The sequence below is a fragment of the Labeo rohita genome, chromosome 2 (assembly GCF_022985175.1).
Source record: "Labeo rohita strain BAU-BD-2019 chromosome 2, IGBB_LRoh.1.0, whole genome shotgun sequence".
NCBI lineage: Eukaryota > Metazoa > Chordata > Actinopteri > Cypriniformes > Cyprinidae > Labeo > Labeo rohita.
Genome location: NC_066870.1, coordinates 5,932,881 through 5,951,989, shown reverse-complemented (window position 1 = coordinate 5,951,989; position 19,109 = coordinate 5,932,881). Strand labels below are relative to the sequence as shown.

General features: G+C 37.4%; 1 protein-coding gene across 3 annotated transcripts; it reads left to right on the top strand.

The window, feature by feature from the left end:
* The first annotated feature begins 305 nt into the window (after window positions 1–305).
* On the top strand, window positions 306–16,496 carry LOC127180606 (phosphoglucomutase-1). Of its 3 annotated transcripts, none has more exons than XM_051134769.1 (14): window positions 306–1,161; window positions 2,919–3,081; window positions 6,059–6,205; window positions 6,302–6,427; window positions 10,272–10,462; window positions 10,575–10,729; window positions 10,820–10,935; window positions 12,359–12,494; window positions 12,581–12,764; window positions 12,913–13,047; window positions 14,743–15,187; window positions 15,835–15,906; window positions 16,027–16,256; window positions 16,442–16,496. In XM_051134769.1, exons 1-11 carry the CDS (start codon window positions 904–906, stop codon window positions 14,830–14,832), a joined length of 1,701 nt encoding a protein of 566 aa, XP_050990726.1. In that variant the 5' UTR covers window positions 306–903; the 3' UTR covers window positions 14,833–15,187; window positions 15,835–15,906; window positions 16,027–16,256; window positions 16,442–16,496. The 3 variants fall into 3 exon arrangements, with proteins under 3 accessions (XP_050990726.1, XP_050990736.1, XP_050990718.1); XM_051134779.1 differs by having other exon boundaries at window positions 15,745–15,906; XM_051134761.1 differs by having other exon boundaries at window positions 14,743–15,602; window positions 15,745–15,906.
* The last annotated feature ends 2,613 nt before the right edge of the window (window positions 16,497–19,109 follow it).

The following is a 19,109-nucleotide window of genomic DNA, read 5'->3' as shown; positions in this document are numbered from 1 at the left end:
CTTTTATGTGAAATATCTTATTCAGGTCAGTACTAGATAAACAATAACATGCATTTTGAGTGATTCCTCATATTTTGGTAAAATAATTAACATTTTATTGATTCTGAAAGGGGGGTGTAAACTTTTGACCTCAACTGTAGGAATGAAATTAATAAAGTGAAAGTATACTTTATTTCCATAAAAAGACTTCTTTTTCTTCTAGAAAAAAAGATTTCTTTCTTTCTTTCTTTCTTTCTTTCTTTCTTTCTTCCTTTCTTTCTTTCTCCCAGCTGACCTGGTCTTGTTGCAGTAAGAACATACCCTGAGTCTTTTTTTAATCGGTTCATTCTGGAGCCAGCTGAACCACCTGTTACAATCAACACATCAACACAGAAATTTCATCCTGTGTTGGATGAAGGATTTTAGAGGTGCTGCAGTCAAAACCCAAACCCCCCAACTGTCATCAAACGCCATCCAGCTATCAAACATGGCACGTTTTTCATACGCCGCTGAATCTTGAATGATCCTGGGAGATTTACAGTAGCATAAGTCAAAACAACTCATGTAATGTTTACAGGCAGATCATCCCGGGCTTATTCACTCAGCATCAGCTCTATTTAGCGTCTGAGTAAATGCTAGGTAAATACCGCACATGAATGAGGCCTCGCTGACCATCTTATGCATCTGCCTCATCAGGCCTCTGGAGGCAAGCTTGTCTGACAGTGATCCCCATGCACATGTGTGACAAGCCGTCTTCGGTTACCAAGTTTATTTTTAGCCCGTTAACGGCCTCAATCCAACTCTGGGGAATGCCATAAGGGCACAAGGCTTTTCCTCCTTCTCGTCCCGACTTAGTCACTCTCTCTCTCTCCTCTGAGAGGAGCTAACAGCTTCTCCTTCACACTTTCTTAACAGACTGGAGCAATGAACGAAAGTCCCTTGGAAGTGCTGACTTTGCCTACTTCTCCATACCCCGACCAGAGGCCTGGAACCAACGGCCTGAGGAAGAAGACCCATGTTTTCCAGTCTAAAAAGAACTACCTGCACAACTGCATTCAATGCATTTTCTCTTCCATTGACCTGCGGGACAGGCAGGGCTCCACTGTGGTGGTGGGTGGAGATGGACGCTACTTCAATTCAACTGCCATACAGGTCATAGTGCAGATGGCTGCTGCTAACGGGGTCAGTTGCGATTCTTACAGTTTGTTTTCTTACAAGGAACCACTAAGCTGAAAGAAATTGGTGTATAAACAATTTTCACTCAGAAATGAGTCAGTTTCACAAATAGTTACAGAGAAGTGGTAAGTAACTCCAATAATATTTCACACATATCATCATTATAGACACCTGTCATTCAAATGCATTTTAACACCTGTATCTTTTGTGGTAAATTGCACTGTATATTCTTATATTTTGATGGTAAGGAAGCTCTAATGGAGCTGGTTTGTCTCTGGTCGCCTTCCAGTTCTAAATTTGCCACAAAAGATATTTATTCTTGACACAATTGTTAGGTACATTTAGGGCACATTGCAAGCAAATGGTGACACGGTCTTTAATAGATTTCTAATTTTGCCAATTAGATCTGGCACAGACACAAAGTTACATTTGTTGATCTGGTGAAGACTATTACCGCTCTGCACTTTTTAGAGTTGTGCTCAATTTTGGCCTCCTTTCTGGTGTTATATGCAATCGAAAGTCTAGACATATCAGAGAGTTTATTATAACACTATTATTTCCAGCTGAAATATGTGGTCACACTTTATTTTAATAGTCCACTATAGATTCTACTAACTATAAGGCACTTTGCAACTACATGTCAACTAACTCTCATTAGAGTATTAGTAGACTGCTAGGTAATGTTTAGGGTTAGGGTTAGAATAAATAGACATATACTTGCAAAGTTACTTAAAGTCAGCAGAATTTCTTATATGGACTATCACAATGAAGTATTACCAAATCTGTGTATTGTTTCCTAAAATGATTACCAGTTACATATGGTTTTTAAAGGAGAAGTCCACTTTTAGAACAAAAATGGACAGATAATGTACTCACCCCCTTGTCATCCAAGATGTTCATGTCTTTCTTTCTTCAGTCGTAAAGAAATTATGTTTTTTGAGGGAAACATTTCAGGATTTTTCTTCATATAATGCACTGATATGGTGCCCTGATTTTGAATTTCCAAAATGCAGTGTAAATGCAGCTTCAAACGATCCCAAATGCAGCTGTAAACGATCCCAGCCGAGAAAGAAGGGTCTTATCTAGCGAAACGATTGGTTATTTTCACAAATAATACAATTTCTATACTTTTTAATGTCAAACGCTCGTCTTATCTCACTCTGCCTAAAAAATGTTTTTCCGGTTCATGACAGTTAGTGTATGTCGAAAAATTCCCATCTCATGTTCTCCTTCGACTTCAAAATCGTCCTGTATAAAACAAAGGTTTTACCTTTTTTGTTAAGGGTGTTTGATCTTCTATGCATGTTCACTTTGCAAAGACTGGGTCGGTATTTCTGCAGCGATGTAGGATGATTTTGATAGTTGAGGGAGAAAATACGATTGGAGTTTTCAACATACTGTCATGAGCCAGAATACACAGAGTTCAGGGAGAGCAAGACAAGACAAGTGTTTGAGATTAAAAAGTATTTAAATTGTATTTTTTTAATGATAATAACCAATCGTTTCGCTAGATAAAACCCTTCTTCCTCAGCTGGGATTGTTTACAACCACATTTGGGAAGTTCAAAATCGGGGCACCATATCAGTCCATTATATGGAAAAAAATCCTGAAATATTTCCCTCAAAAAACATAATTTCTTTATGGCTGAAGAAAAAAAGACATGAACATCTTGGATGACAAGGGGGTGAGTACATTATCTGTAAATTTTTATCCTGGAAGTGGACTTCTCCTTTAATTTATCGTGGGCTGATGAATTTCTTTAGGTGGGTCGTGTTGTGATCGGTCAGAATGGCATCATGTCGACGCCGGCTGTGTCGTGTGTGATCAGAAAGATCAAAGCTATTGGTGGCATTATTCTTACAGCCAGTCACAACCCTGGAGGGCCTGACGGAGACTTTGGCATCAAATTCAATACTGCTAATGGAGGTAAAATGGCTCAGATGTGATTATGAAGATGAAGGAAAGATGTCTGTGTCTTATTTCACCCAAAAATCAGTGACAAAAATAAGATATGTATATAAAATGAGGCATAAGTTATGATGATAAAGAATTGTTTCCAAGTGACTTTGTTTTCATGGTAGTTCAGCACGATTCTGCTTAAATTCCTTACTATTCTCTTATTCTATTCATACCACATTTTACTTTAGAGTTTATTTGTGTATCTCCGTATTCTCTGTGTTAATTCTCATTAATTAACACAATTAATTTATTACATTTTTAACCAAAAGTAAAATAATATTGTCATTGAAAAGCCCATATTGATTAACTCTACCACAGTATATTTTACTATATTTATAATACATTTTAAACTTATGTGCAAACTGCTATCCCATAATCTAAATCTATATAAGATAGACTTTTTATTATCTATTGAAATAATATTTAAAATATCAGTAAGTTTAATATATATTCAATCATCATTTATTGGGTACTTTCAATTGGGAGGTGGCTGTCCCAAACCCTAACCCCTAAATTTCAACTTATGAAAATGATATAGAAATCATTTTTTGCATTTTTTTCTATTGTTTTTTTTTTAAAGTTTATCATGATTTATTTTATTTTTCTCTGTAAATTATGATACGTTATGTAAAAAAAGTGTCCTGCATTTTCATGTCACTATCGAAACAGTGTATGTTTTAGTCCATTAGTGGAGACTGATTTTAACTACACCCATACATTTATGATCAAGAAATATTTATGTGTCACTCTCTCTCATAACTAAATGGTAAGTAGAGAGGTCCCATTACTTTGAGGTAAACGTGTTCAAAAGTATGAAAAATCTGTGTGTAACTTTAACAAAAGTCCCTACCAAACACCTTTTTTCTGCAATTAAGCACACTTTTTTGGGAGTTATTCCATAACATTTAGCTTTTATATGTGTACAGCTGTTCAGAACTAGTGCTAGTAACCATATGCTGATTAGCATATTTGAGCTAGATTTGAAAGTATCTAAAATTATCACTACCGAAACAGAAACATAGTGAAACATATCTTCATTGTTGAAGGTGGTGACAAAAGGGAACACATAATTTGGGGGAAATAAACAAAGTTTTAGTACAGTTATGCAATTTTTTAATATTTTACTATGTTTTATTAGTGTTTTAGTAGGCAAGTTCAAATTCTGTAATGTGATGTGGCCGCTACCAAAACATTAATGTGAGTACGGGGCGGGGGCGGGGCGGGGGGTGGGGGTGGGGCTGAACTCTGCGCTCAAGTCGAGCCTCAGGTTCGAGCCTCCATTAAGGACAGCAAGCCAAGTTTGTTTACCATTGCCCATTAGGACTGGATGGGCAGGCGAACTCGTGAAATTATATATTACTGTGTTTCGGTAGTGACATATTTGGAGAGAGGACAAATATTCCAAAACTTTCTGAAAATACAACATGAGAATTGCTAGAAATGTGTACCTTGGATATTATACAATTTGCACAGATACACATACATACATTGGAAAAAGGCATATTTTTTCCAAAACGTTTCCAATTCTGACTTTGAACCAATTCTGTAGAATGACCCGTATATGTATACACACAGACATCATGCAAAGGTTTGGAGTCAATAAGATTTTTTTAAAGAATTTCTAAGAAACTTTTAAGTAGTAAAAAATGCATTCAATAAAGTAAAATTAAAAATTACGAAAAACTATATTTCAAATAAATGCGGTTCTTTTGAACTTTCAAAAATCCTAAAAAAAAAAAGTTCTTTGAGCAACATTAGCAAATCAGCATATTAGAATGATTTCTGAAGCATCATGTGACACTGAAGACTGGAGTAATGATTCTGAAAATTTAGCTTTGACAACATTAAAATAAAAAGTAGTTACATTAAATTGTAATTCATTTTTAACACAGTATTACAATTTTTTCTGCATTTTACACATTTTTGAGAAAGTAAAAATGTGCACTGTTTCCTGTGAGGGCTAGGATTAGATGTAGGGATGGTGTAGGGCGATAGAAAATATGGTTTATACAGTATAAAAACAATAGAAGTCTATGGAAAGTCTCCACAATTCACAAAAACAAACCTGTGTGTGTGTCTGTGTAAACACAATTTAAATACAATTTAATTCTATATTATATATATATATATATATATATATATATACACTACCGTTCAAAAGTTTGGGGTCAGTACATTTTTTTGTTTCTTTTTGTTTTTTGGGTTTTTTTTTTAAAGAAATTAATACTTTTATTCACCAAGGATGTATTAAGTTAATAATTAAAAGTTGTTATAAAATATTTATATTTTGAATAAACACTGTACTTTTTAAACTTGTTATTCATGAAAGAATCCTGAAAAAAAAAATCACAGGTTCCAAAAAATATTTGGCAGGACAACTGTTGATATTATCCAACATTGATCATTCTAATAATAAATCCGCATATTAGAATGATTTCTGAAGGATCATGTGACACTTCAGACTGGAGTAACAGCTGATAAAAATTCAACTTTTCATCACAGGAATAAATTCTATTTTAAAGTATGTTAAAATAAAAAACATTATTTTATATTGTAAAAACATTTTGCAATATTACTGTTTTTTTTTTCTATATTTTTAATCAAATAAATGCAGCCTTGATGAGCATAAGAGACTTCTTTAAAGACTATTACAAGTCTTACTGACCCCAAACTTTTGAACGGTAGTATATATATATATATTTAGATATATATTTGGGGTGAAATTTGAATCTTCCTGACAGATCAAATAATGTAAGGTAGACCCCAGTCTTAGTGAAAGTGAAAGTGTGAGTCATGACATATTATCAAGTATGGTGACCCATACTCAAAATTGGTCCTCTGCATTTAACCCATCCAAGTGCGCACACACACAGCAATGAGAAACCTTAAAACATATAGTTAAATGAACTGTTTTGTTTGAGTTATTGATAATTCCCTCATACAGGTCCAGCACCAGAGGCTGTCACAAATAAAATCTTCCAACTGAGCAGAACCATAGAGGAGTTTGCCATCTGTCCTGAACTAAGAGTCGATCTGGGGACTATTGGAAAGCAGTCCTTCGACCTGGAGAACAAATTTAAACCTTTTACAGGTGACAACATTTGCAACTTCTGAGTTCTGATTCAAAAGTATGGCATTTTTTAATGAACAGAATGGATGCATGTCCTATTGATATTCTGTCATGCAGTGGAAATTGTGGATCCAGTTGAATCCTATGCCAACTCATTAAGGAACATCTTCGATTTCGCTGTTCTAAAGGAGCTTCTATCAGGAGACAACCACATACAAATCCGTCTAGATGCCATGCATGGAGGTGAGGAACCATATTTCTTTCCACTGATATAGAAACAGACTGATATAGCCACTGAGTTACCAACATAGCCAATGCTTCATCAAGTCCATTTCCCACATTTTAAAAAGAGCATTTAGAGCAGCAGCTGCATCTGCTTAATGGACCGAGATGCTTCCATGTGTGCCAGTTGGACAGGGATGAGTTTAGGCTTGCATTGCTGCTCGCTTCTGTGCAAGATTGAGTTTCCATATATGAGCAGTGATCTGAATGATTAAGACGAACCATCTGACATAACACTAAAATCAAACACGGCTCTCTTCTTTCAAGGAGTAACACCATCTCACTTTGATGAGCCCCTTGAAATTAAAGGAATCTTCTGCATTCATGCGCATGTTATTTGAACTGTGAAGTTTGATTAGGTGGATTAACTGCTGTGCTTACAAATGTAGGTTAGGGGTATGAGTCTGCTTCATGTAACCAGATCTTTGTAAGTAGTAAGTTATGCCAAGTAATGCCAAGTACAAAATGGGTTAGGACATGCTTTTTTGGAGTTGAATAATAGTGCAAATACCAGTAAATTGACTAGTGCAAACCTTAGTAAATCACCTTGCATGATACTCTCCTCCCATAATTTTGCATCCGAAAGGGAAATTTCTACAAATGCTAATGGCAAAAGAGGCTTTGTGCTGGCTCAAGTTAGTAATTCTGGCCCCTGACTGTGCTAAAGAATAAAAATATCATAATATGTATGCAGATATTTAGAAAACATGCCAAGTTCACGTAGTTTACCAGTTATTGTTCTTCTTAAATGTGCATTGTGTCGCAATGTCTGTTCTGTATTGCTTTGTGTGTTTCCGCCACTGCCAACATATCTAATACTATTTTGACACCCTGGGTTGCCAGTTGGCGGAAAACAGTATTTTGCAGCCAATGAAGCCAGCAAACTAACTGGGTCAGAGATCGCAGATTCTATCACACCTAAAAAAGCCTCGGCATCCAGCTAGAAAGCTCTATGAGCGGAGGCATATTAAAACTTGGATAAATCAACTCAACAACTTATAGTGTTAGACTTGTTGCCTTCTATTGTCAGTTGGGCTCGCTTCTCTTGCATGTCGTCAATCTGGCAACCTGTGTGAATGTCCAATCCGAGGAGGAAGAAGCGGGAGAAACAATTCTTTTCAGTATTTTGAATTTAGATGGCAGTACCCATTTCAACCACCAGCTGTAAATATGACATACTACACCCTTAAAGTGGACATCGGATGCCTTGGTATGATTTAAGGTCTTCATAAAATGCAACACACTTTGGTTAAAATTACTTAATGGTTGTGTAAAACAACAGCTCTGTTCACAGCGACTCATTTCAGTGCATGTTTCTTTAAATGATAATGAGTGACTTCTCACCCCGCCCACTCTTCTGTTTTTTTGTGTATTTGGTGGTGCATTAGCATCAAAAACAAAACTAATCCATTGCGTCCTCAGTGCCTCTGAAGTACAACTGGCTAAGGGAGGAAATATGCTAATACAGGACAGTCCATCGACGGTCACCCAGATGAGGTGACAATAATAAGCAAGGGCTAACTCGTCTAACTCGTCACACGGCAGTACCCCTTTCAACCACTAGCTGTAAATATTACATACTACACCCTTAAAGTGGACATCGGATGCCCATTTCTCACAAGTTGGTATGATTATTTAAGGTCTTCACAAAATGCCACACACTTTGGTTAGAATTGCTCAATGGTTGTGTAAAACAACACCCTTTTTACCTTGTGAAAAACAGCTCTGTTCAGAGCGACCCGTTTCGGTGCATGTTTCTTTAAATGATAATAAGTTACTTCTCACCCTGCCCCTCTCTTCTGTTTTTTTGTGTATTTAGTGGGGCATTACCATCAAAAACAAAACTAATCCACTGTGTCCTCAGTGGCTCTGAAGTACAGCTGTGAAGTACAGCTGGTACAGTGGCTCTGAAGTACAGCTGGCTAAGGGAGGAGATATGCTAATACAGGACAGTCCGTCTAATGTTGTGGGCGGGGCCTGAGCAATATGACATCATACTGCTCAGAAAATCAAAACTTGATTATTGCTACCTGATCTCATGACAAAAACGTACCTGTGGAAACTTTGTTACAAGATGCAAAATACGTATCAATTAGTACATATCACTGCAGTTTCCAACAGAAATGAGCACTAGAGGCGGTAAAACAGTGAGTGTTCATACACAGTTATGATTACAGCTCCACAGCGATGTTTTGCTTCACGGACATAATAAGCTTGCTTGGTAGTTCAGGCAGCACAGAACTGTTCACAGTGACCTGTTTCGGTGCATGTTTCTTTAAATGATAATAAGTTACTTCTCACCCCGCCCCTCTCTTCTGTTTTTTGTGTATTCAGTGGTGCATTACCATCAAAAACAAATCAAAACAGCTTTATAATTGCTACCTGATCTCATGACAAAAACGTACCTGTGGAAACTTTTTCACAAGACGCAAAATATGTACCAATTAGTACATATCACTGCAGATTCTAACACAAATGAACATTAGAGGCGGGAGCCTGGTGAAGGGTGGCGATTACCAGATGGGGTGACAATAATAAGTAAGGGGGAGGCAGCTGACTCATCACACGGCAATACCCCTTTCAACCACGAGCTGTAAATATTACATACTACACCCTTAAAGTGGACATTGGATGCCCATTTCCCACAAGTTGGTATGATTATTTAAGGTCTTCACAAAATGCAATACACTTTGGTTAGAATTCCTCAATGGTTGTGTAAAACAACACCCTTTTTACCTAGCGAAAAACCGCTCTGTTCACAGCAACCCCTTTCGGTGCATGTTTCCTTAAATGATAATAAGTTACTTCTCACCCCGCCCTTCTCTTCTGTGTTTTGTGCATTTGGTGGTGCATTACCATCAAAAACAAAACTAATCCACTGCGCCCTCAGTGACTCTAAAGTCCAAATGGCTAAGGGAGATATGCTAATACAGGACAGTCCATCGAAGGTCATGGATGGGGCCTAAGCAATATGAAATCAAAACGGCTTGATAATTGCTACTTGATCTCATGACAAAAATGTACCTGTGGAAACTTTTTTGCAAGATGTGAAATATGTACCAATAAGTACATATCACTGCAGTTTCCAACAGAAATGAGCACTAGAGGTGGTAAAACAGTGAGCACTTCTAATCGTGCACATATGATTACAGCTCCACAGCAATGTTTTGCTTCACGAATGTAACAAGATTGCTCAGGTGGCACAGAACTGGACTTAGGATGTGTAATCCTTGGGTATGATACCGTGAAAAACATGATTCACAATGAAAGAGCAGAAAGATGAGAGATCGGAAAACAAGCTAAAATGGCATGATTGTGTTTTTACGCCACATCTGCTTTTATTCATACGATCAGGTAGGCTTAGGTGTAGTGCAGATGTACGTTATTTTTAAAACGTCACAGAGCATTAGAGGTAAAGCGCACATTTCAAGTCAGAACTGCGGTGACATACAAACCATTGTCACAGAAAACGTACCATATCTGTTCTGGGGGAAAAAAATAATGAATAGTCTTTTAGGTCCACTCAATGGACATTTCACATCGAATATGTCACGAAACCTACTGTACTTGGCAGCACGTATTTTGCGTCTTGCAAAAAAGTTCCCACAGGTACGTTTTCGTCATGAGATCAGGTTGAATAATTGAGACTGTTTAGGTTCTTGGGGGATTAAAAAAAAGATTTTGTTATCATTTTAACGTGGATGTGTCCACACACTGCTAGGAGACATTTATATGCAAAACCATGTAAAAGTGAATTTTGTATCTGATGTCCCCTTTAAAAAAGCAACTTCCATTGTTTCTGTAGTGACTGGGCCGTATGTAAAGAAGATCCTTTGTGAGGAGCTGGGCTCCCCTGCAAATTCAGCCGTTAACTGCGTACCTCAGGAGGACTTTGGAGGCTGCCACCCAGACCCCAACTTGACCTATGCTGCTGACCTTATTGAGACAATGAAGAGCGGACAGTATGATTTCGGAGCTGCTTTTGATGGTGACGGTGTAAGTGTTGAGACCAATACTGCTGTCTGACCTTTGATCCAAGCGAAAGTGCTCAAGTGACAGTCTGCATAACATTTTCTTAACCCTGGCCTCACTCTCTCTCTCTTTCTAGGACCGTAATATGATCTTAGGGAAGCACGGCTTCTTTGTGAACCCCTCCGACTCAGTTGCCGTCATTGCTGCGAACATCTTCTGCATTCCGTACTTTCAGCACACAGGAGTAAGAGGCTTTGCTAGGAGTATGCCCACCAGTGCCGCTCTGGACATGTGAATATTACTCCTAAATGTTTCACACTATTAAAGATGTACACTTAACACGACCAGCAGCATCTCCACTCACTCTGCTGTTTTATCCAGGGTGGCCAGAGCCACCAAGATCCAGCTATATGAGACCCCAACTGGGTGGAGGTTTTTTGGGAGCTTGATGGACGCAGGTCGTCTCTCACTGTGTGGGGAGGAAAGCTTTGGCACAGGTATGAATCACACATAAAATAGGGTTATCATACATCCTATTTTTCATCAGAAATACACTGAGATTGCTACAATGTCCAGATTTTGGCTCTTGTTTTCCTGTTCTCAAACGTAAAGAAGGTAATGACTGAAAAGTAGTTTGTACATAAACTACAAGTTGTGGTGTGCAAGAAGGTTAGATACACAGAGAATGATCAAAAAATGCAAATATGTGTACATATTATGCATGAGGTCTGTAGAGAGCAAAGTCAGTAGGAAAGTCCAATGGAGGGTGTTTAATAAAAGTCATGACCTATTAGCTCATTTCAATCACACCAAAACATTCTGTGGAAATTACAGTGAAGAAAATGACATTTAAAAAATAAAATAAAATAAAATGCCTAACTTTTTTGTTTTGCTACACTCTTGAAATTAACATTTCTTTACTGGCATCTGCAGTTCCATGTATTTTTAGCATTCATGGAACTTTTCCATTCCACAAAATGTTCTTTATGGTTTAAAATGGTTCTTCAGATTATTTTATTTTTAAGAAAATTTTCTTCTCACTTAGACAAAAATTGTTCTTTTAAGAACTGTTCAAGAAATTTGTTCAACTCCTTCTTTGCTTAGATTACAGTTTTAAAATATTTTATATTAATATATCATATTTTAAAGGACTAGTTCACCCAAAAATGAACATTACCGCATGATTTACTCACCCTCAAGCCATCCTAGATGTATATATATATCTTCTTTCAAACGAATGCAATCAGAGTTATAATAAAAAAATGCCCTTCCAAGCTTTATAATGGCAATGAATGGCTGTTGAGATTTTGACTGGTGTTTTGTTTTGCTCTCTCCTTTTGTGCTTTCTCGTGCATCACCGTGTTCATCTACCTCCTACATCATCTGCTGAAATGCCACTCTCTTGTAAACGCACATACAACAGTTAGCGGAAGCTAGAGATTATAAAGTTTTAAATATGGCTATTTTTCTTTCACAAATCCACTGATTTAGTTCAGAAGGCCTTTATTCGCCCTCCAGAGCTGTGTAGAGCACTTTTTTGATGGATAGATGCACTTTTTTGGGCTTCAAAATCTCAACGCCCATTCACTGCCCATAAAGCTTGGAAGAGCCAGGACATTTTTTAATGTAACTCTAACTGTATTTGTCTGAAAGAAGAAAGTCATATACACCTAGGATGGCTTGATGAGAGTGAGTAAATCATGAGTTAATTTTTGGATTAATTATCTCTTTAAGACTTGCAAGTCTATGGCTAGGACAAGGATAAAATCTGTACATAAAGGGCATTTTGAGTATCCACTTTTAACGTGGCATTCAAACAAAACTATTTTTCACAGCAATGCCATAGAAGAGCCATTTGTGGTCCCCACAGAACCTTTCTGTGAATCTTTTTTTTCCTCAAATTTGCTTTCTTCTCCATAGGTTCAGATTACATTCGGGAGAAGGATGGGCTCTGGGCAGTGCTAGCATGGCTGTCCATTCTAGCAGCGAGGAAGCAAAGTGTAGAAGATATTATGACAGACCACTGGAAAACCTACGGGAGGAACTACTACACCAGGTGTACTATCAGTAAAAGATGCCTTCTACAAATGCAGTCTACACAGACATTTGGTTTTAGGTTGATGACATATTTATACATAACAGATTTGACTATGAGGAAGTGGATTTAGATGTGGCTGTGGAGATGATGTTGGATCTGGAGCTGATGATTTCAGACAGGGCATTCATTGGGCAAGTGTTTATTGTGGGGGAAAAGAAATACCAAGTGGAGGCGGCAGACAGTTTTGAGTACAGTGACCCTGTGGATGGAACCATTTCAAGAAATCAGGTATTATAATGGATTCTCTTTGTTGAGTCAGCATATTATAGAAACAAAAAATCAGCTAAATAACAGGTCACAGGGATACTGCTATTACTATAATGAATTGTATAAAACCACAACATTAATATTAAGAACATGTAAACATTCCCTGTAGGGTTTGCGGATCATTTTTAAAGGAGGTTCTCGCATAATCTTTCGTCTCAGTGGGACCGATAGTTTCGGAGCCACGGTTCGTCTGTATATCGACAGTTATGAGAAAGATATAAACAAGCTCTTTCAGGACCCACAGGTAAATTATGACTTATTTTTTATGGAACTTATACTTCTAAAATGTTATGTTTCATTCGTATTCTGCATTTTGGATCAGATTCCAAAAATTTTGTAATTAGATTATGTTACATATATTACAGACTTTTTTATTGATTACATTATATTATTGATAACATATTATTCACACAACAGAAATAAATTATTCATAATTTTCTTTTTTAGTGCTTTTTCAGAACTTACTTTTAAAAAGTGTTTCCTCAACATTACAACACTGCATCAACTAATAAAATTATAAACATATTACTTTTTTTTTTTTTAACTTATTGATCATTCAGTGGGTTATTTAACCATGTATTATACTGTCTTTAGAAGGCCTTTGTTTTACAAACACATTAAAATGCACAAATTCACAGTTTTCTTATTTACATGTAATGCAACATAATAAATTTACTTGAGATTTTACGGCAGTAATTTATTAATTAAGTAACACATTTGCATGTTCACAGTTCTCTGATATTAGTTAGGACTAGAAGTCACATGACATGCAGGTTAACAAATAAAATATTTCATCTGTTTATAGTAAGTGTTTTATTTTGATTGTTGTTATTTATAGTTTCATTTTTTTGTGGTGTAATTTACATTAAGCTCATGAAACCCCGGTAGTTTCTTAAAGGAGAACTCCATTTCTAGAACAACAATTTACAGATAATGTACTCACCCCCTTGTCAGCCAAGATGTTCATGTCTTTCTTTCTTCAGTTGTAAAGAAATTATGTTTTTTGAGTTAAACATTTCAGCATTTTTCTCCGTATACTGTAATGGACTGATATGGTGCCCTGATTTTGAACTTCCAAAATGCAGTTTAAATGTGGCTTCAAACAAACCCAAATGCGGTTGTAAACGATCCCAGCCGAGAAAGAAGGGTCTTATCTAGCGCAACGATTGGTTATTTTAATAACAATTATACAATTTATATACTTTTTAATGTCAAACGCTCGTCTTGTCTTGCTCTGCCTGGACTGTTTTTTTCCAGTTCATGACAGTGAGTGTATGTCGAAAAACTCCCATCTCATGTTTTCCGTCAACTTCGAAATCGTCCTGTATCACTGTTTTACCTTTTTTGGTAAGGGTGTTTGATCTTCTTTGCATGTTCACTTTGCAAAACTGGGTCGGTACTTTTGCAGCGATGTAGGATGATTTTGAAAGGATTTTTGAAGTTGAGGGAGAAAATACGATTGGAGTTTTTCGACATACCCTGCATTTCTGCATCCCAATGTGCATACTTTCTATCTTAAATTCTATGTGATAGTAGTAATTTTCAATACTATATAGGGCAGATAGTGGGATAGTATGCACATTGGGATGCAGGGCCAATGTTTAATTAATGCACTTCATGTTGTTAATTACAACGAGTACAATATATATTATATATAGCACTATATTTTCTTTCTCTCTGCATTTTTATATTGTCATACACAATCCTCCTAATTAAATCAAAATGATAAACGAGTTAGATCAAAAGTAATATATAAGCAATCAAAAAGTAGTCTGATTATATTACTTAAAATTGTGTAATGTAGTGCATTGCTAACTGTAAATGTAAATTTGTAATCGGTAAAGGACTACGCCGCACTGCTCATAGGTCTCACTGCATAACGAGCAAAAAACTTTTTTACAACGTTATAAAGCAATAACTTTTTTTTTCCCTGTCATAGGTGGCGCTGGCGGAGCTCGTCACCATTGCCCTGCAGCTTTCGCATATACATGAAAGAACCGGTCGAAGAGGCCCTACTGTTATTACATGATTGTGTTAAATGTCATTTTTACATTTTAATTTTTTTAAACATTGCTTTTAGCGAGAAGTATAATTGCAGCATTTTCTCGCATTATCACAAAGAGGTGGTGCGCAGACATTCTCGCATCTCTTACCGTCACCACTTGTCTTATGAATATTAATTACGTCATTTGACGCTCCAGGAAGGTTACCGAGCAACGTGCCCATGACGCAATTAATATTCATGAGTTAAACACAACGAAAGCTTTATTCGTGAACGTGCTGCCCAACAACGACTTGCACTCATAAACAAGCCCTGATCTGAAGTGGGAGTGTAATATTCTGGATGAAATAATTGTGAAACGAGACGCAGCTGTGACTGACAGGTAACTGATTTTATAAAACGGTAAAATGTGCTATTCCAGCACTGATTGAGTGCAAATGATTCATTCGTTACGGGTTTTGATGTAAAGTCCTTAAAAGAGTTGGGTAAACTTGCTTAAATTAGACATTGTCGTGATATTGTTATATAAATTTGATACTGTATGAATGTCTGTGTAAATGGTTTTGCGCAGTTGTCTGTCTCTTTTATTTTATGCAGCAAATTCTGAATAAATATTATCTTGGTTAACATTAATTTACTCAGTTATGTATTCATGACACAGGCATTGGGCTCATACCCTGTAGGTTTTATGTTTTTTTAAAAAATGTACCTTTAAATGGAAATAGATAATGTGACCCAAAAACTGCATCCGGGATATTATTACACAAGTGGTAACGAAATCTCTTCTGAAGCGTCATGTGAGTCTTTAAACCTGACTATCTAAAAGTAATAAAGAAACCTGATTATTGCAGTAAAAATATATTTAATTATGTATTGATATAATAATTGGTTAAAACGTAGTCAGACAATTTACGAACAGTTTCCCTTACATTTCAACAGGTTACAGGCAACATGCACATATATTGTTATACAGCAGCCTAATTCACACTCATTTTCAACTGTTCTCTTGGCTGCTGCTAAATAAATTAGTAACAATGGAAGCTTATGACATGTTGTGCTGCTCATCAACACAAGTCATTAAGAAGAGTCAGGAGCTGGAGGGTAAGAATAACCCACAAACTTTACCTTTCACATCATTACAACTAAATAACATTTAAAACAAAATCATATTAAGATGACAATACTTTAAAACACTTTTCTTTTTCATCCGTTAAAACACAGACGCTGTTGAAGGTGTGGGGCTGAAGTCAAGGGAGAGGCAAGACCATCAATCTTCAGACTCTTTTCCTGTCTAGTTTTGTAATAAATATCATAAAAATATAGGCTTTGTAAACAAACCATCTCCTTTTTTTTTTTTACGAGACACGTGTGTAGAATTGCCTTTGAGGAGTACCTCAGCATATGGATGAAAATTGCCACCACTAACCCAGAACTTCTGATGGGAAGCGAATGTAAGTGATTTAATACAAGACTGTACTTGATAGAGTGGAATACATAAACAGGAAGTGTCATCAAATCTAATGTTAGTGCAACTTCTTTTATATTTGAAGACATCTTAAAAAGATAGAGGTTCATGATTTTTTTACAGTCTGATGTGGAGATGGTTTGCCAAAATTCATTTACATTCTTATTTTAGATTCAGATGAATTCATCAAATGTACAGAGAGATGTGCACTCTGGTCAAACGGGAATAAGATACATAATCTCGTTCAAGCACAGCACAACATGTGAGTTGTTGTTACACCTTTCCACCCATTACATAAGTTGAGTTAATATTAAAAAAAAATTAAAAATTTAGTTTCAATTAAATATACACTGCTCAAAAAAAAAATAAAGGGAACACTAAAATAACACGTTATTGACAACATGCTGACAACAAAATCACACAAAAATTATCAATGAAAATCAAATTTATTAACCCATGGAGGTCTGGATTCGGAGTCACACTCAAAATTGAAGTGGAAAAACACACTACAGGCTGATCCAACTTTGATGTAATGTCCTTAAAACAAGTCAAAATGAGGCTCAGTAGTGTGTGTGGCCTCCACGTGCCTGTATGACCTCCCTACAATGCCTGGGCATGCTCCTGATGAGGTGGCGGATGGTCTCCTGAGGGATCTCCTCCCAGACCTGGACTAAAGCATCCGCCAAGTCCTGGACAGTCTGTGGTGCAACGTGGCGTTGGTGGATGGAGCGAGACATGATGTCCCAGATGTGCTGAATTGGATTCAGGTCTGGGGAACGGGCGGGCCAGTCCATAGCATCAATGCCTTCATCTTGCAGGAACTGCTGACACACTCCAGCCACATGAGGTCTAGCATGGTCTTGCATTAGGAGGAACCCAGGGCCAACCGCACCAGCATATGGTCTCACAAGGGGTCTGAGGATCTCATCTCGGTACCTAATGGCAGTCAGGCTACCTCTGGCGAGCACATGGAGGGCTGTGCGGCCCTCCAAAGAAATGCCACCCCACACCATTACTGACCCACTGCCAAACCGGTCATGCTGGAGGATGTTGCAGGAGAACGTTCTCCACGGCATCTCCAGACTCCGTCACGTCTGTCACATGTGCTCAGTGTGAACCTGCTTTCATCTGTGAAGAGCACAGGGCGCCAGTGGCGAATTTGCCAGTCTTGGTGTTCTCTGGCAAATGCCAAACGTCCTGCACGGTGTTGGGCTGTAAGCACAACCCCCACCTGTGGACGTCGGGCCCTCATACCACCCTCATGGAGTCTGTTTCTGACCGTTTGAGCAGACACATGCACATTTGGCCTGCTGGAGGTCATTTTGCAGGGCTCTGGCAGTGCTCCTCCTGTTCCTCCTTGCACAAAGGTGGAGGTAGCGGTCCTGCTGGTGGGTTGTTGCCCTCCTACGGCCTCCTCCACATCTCCTGATGTACTGGCCTGTCTCCTGGTAGCACCTCCATGCTCTGGACACTACGCTGACAGACACAGCAAACCTTCTTGCCACAGCTCACATTGATGTGCCATCCTGGATGAGCTGCACTACCTGAGCCACTTGTGTAGGTTGTAGACTCCGTTTCATGCTACCACTATAGTGAAAGCACCGCCAGCATTCAAAAGTGACCAAAACATCAACCAGAAAGCATAGGAACTGAGAAGTGGTCTGTGGTCACCACCTGCAGAACCACTCCTTTATTGGGGGTGTCTTGCTAATTGCCTATAATTTCCACCTGTTGTCTATTCCATTTGCACAACAGCATGTGAAATTGATTGTCAATCAGTGTTGCTTCCTAAGTGGGCAGTTTGATTTCACAGAAGTGTGATTGACTTGGAGTTACATTGTGTTGTTTAAGTGTTCCCTTTATTTTTTTGAGCAGTGTAGTTTACATTTCTGACATAAAGAAACACTTGTACTGTATCACTCTATTCCCATTCATATGGACTGTATAAGGTTCTCCATTATTCTTACTAGATGAAAAATCGTAATGGAAAAATAACATTTTATGTTGACATAATTATGTTTTAGAATATAAGTATCACTTAGTATCTCATTATTTTTACTTTTTGTTTTATGACTTTTGTCATAATTATGATTTACCAAAGCATGATTCTTATACAGTATGGCGGAAGTGGGCTTTCACGCAATGACTATATTTGCTTATTTTGTTAGAATAGAAAGTATTAGTGTAGTGTTTCCACAGACTGTTACTTTTAATTTCACACATCCTATAATCAGTCTATGATTTTATTAAATAGATATGAGCTTTACTTTCTGATATCGGGACACCCTTATAGAGGGTTTGCATTTAGGTCATGGTTTTGTGAGTTATCTGGATGCGCTGCCATATTGGAGAAACTCAGATGTAAACAACAGCATGGATTGCACAGTCAGTGTACTACTGAATACATTGTTCTGCTAATTTATGCTGTCTAAACCATGAAAAAAAAGTGTGGAAGCTGCTAAATCATAAAGAAAAGGACTTGGTAAGCAGGAAACGGCGCAATATTTTGACAAACTAAAGTTAATAGGTGGTAAAGATATGTACAAACAGTATTAATTAAGATATTAGCCTACCTGACTGGAAATGATAAGGACAAACATGAATGTTGTCAAGATACTTGCCCTGAAATCCTGGATCAGTTTGGCCAACCATAAACGCCTTTTGTTCCTCAGACACTCTTCTCCTTGATTTGATATAATGTTTGGCAGTCTATAGTATTCCATATGTTTTTTCTGTTCCAAACGATTCGTACAGCCCGAAACATGACAATAATTGACCATTTTCAGCAGCAATAATTAACAAAATATGAGAGTTTTGTTTAGTATTGTGGTGTTGTTTA

Coding starts and splice junctions, on each gene's coding strand:
- LOC127180606 (XM_051134769.1), top strand. CDS start 904: ATGAACGAAAGTCCCTTGGAAGTGCTGACTTTGCCTACTTCTCCATAC. Junction 1,162..2,918: donor AGATGGCTGCTGCTAACGGG/GTCAGTTGCGAT, acceptor GAATTTCTTTAG/GTGGGTCGTGTTGTGATCGG. Junction 6,428..10,271: donor TCTAGATGCCATGCATGGAG/GTGAGGAACCAT, acceptor TTGTTTCTGTAG/TGACTGGGCCGTATGTAAAG.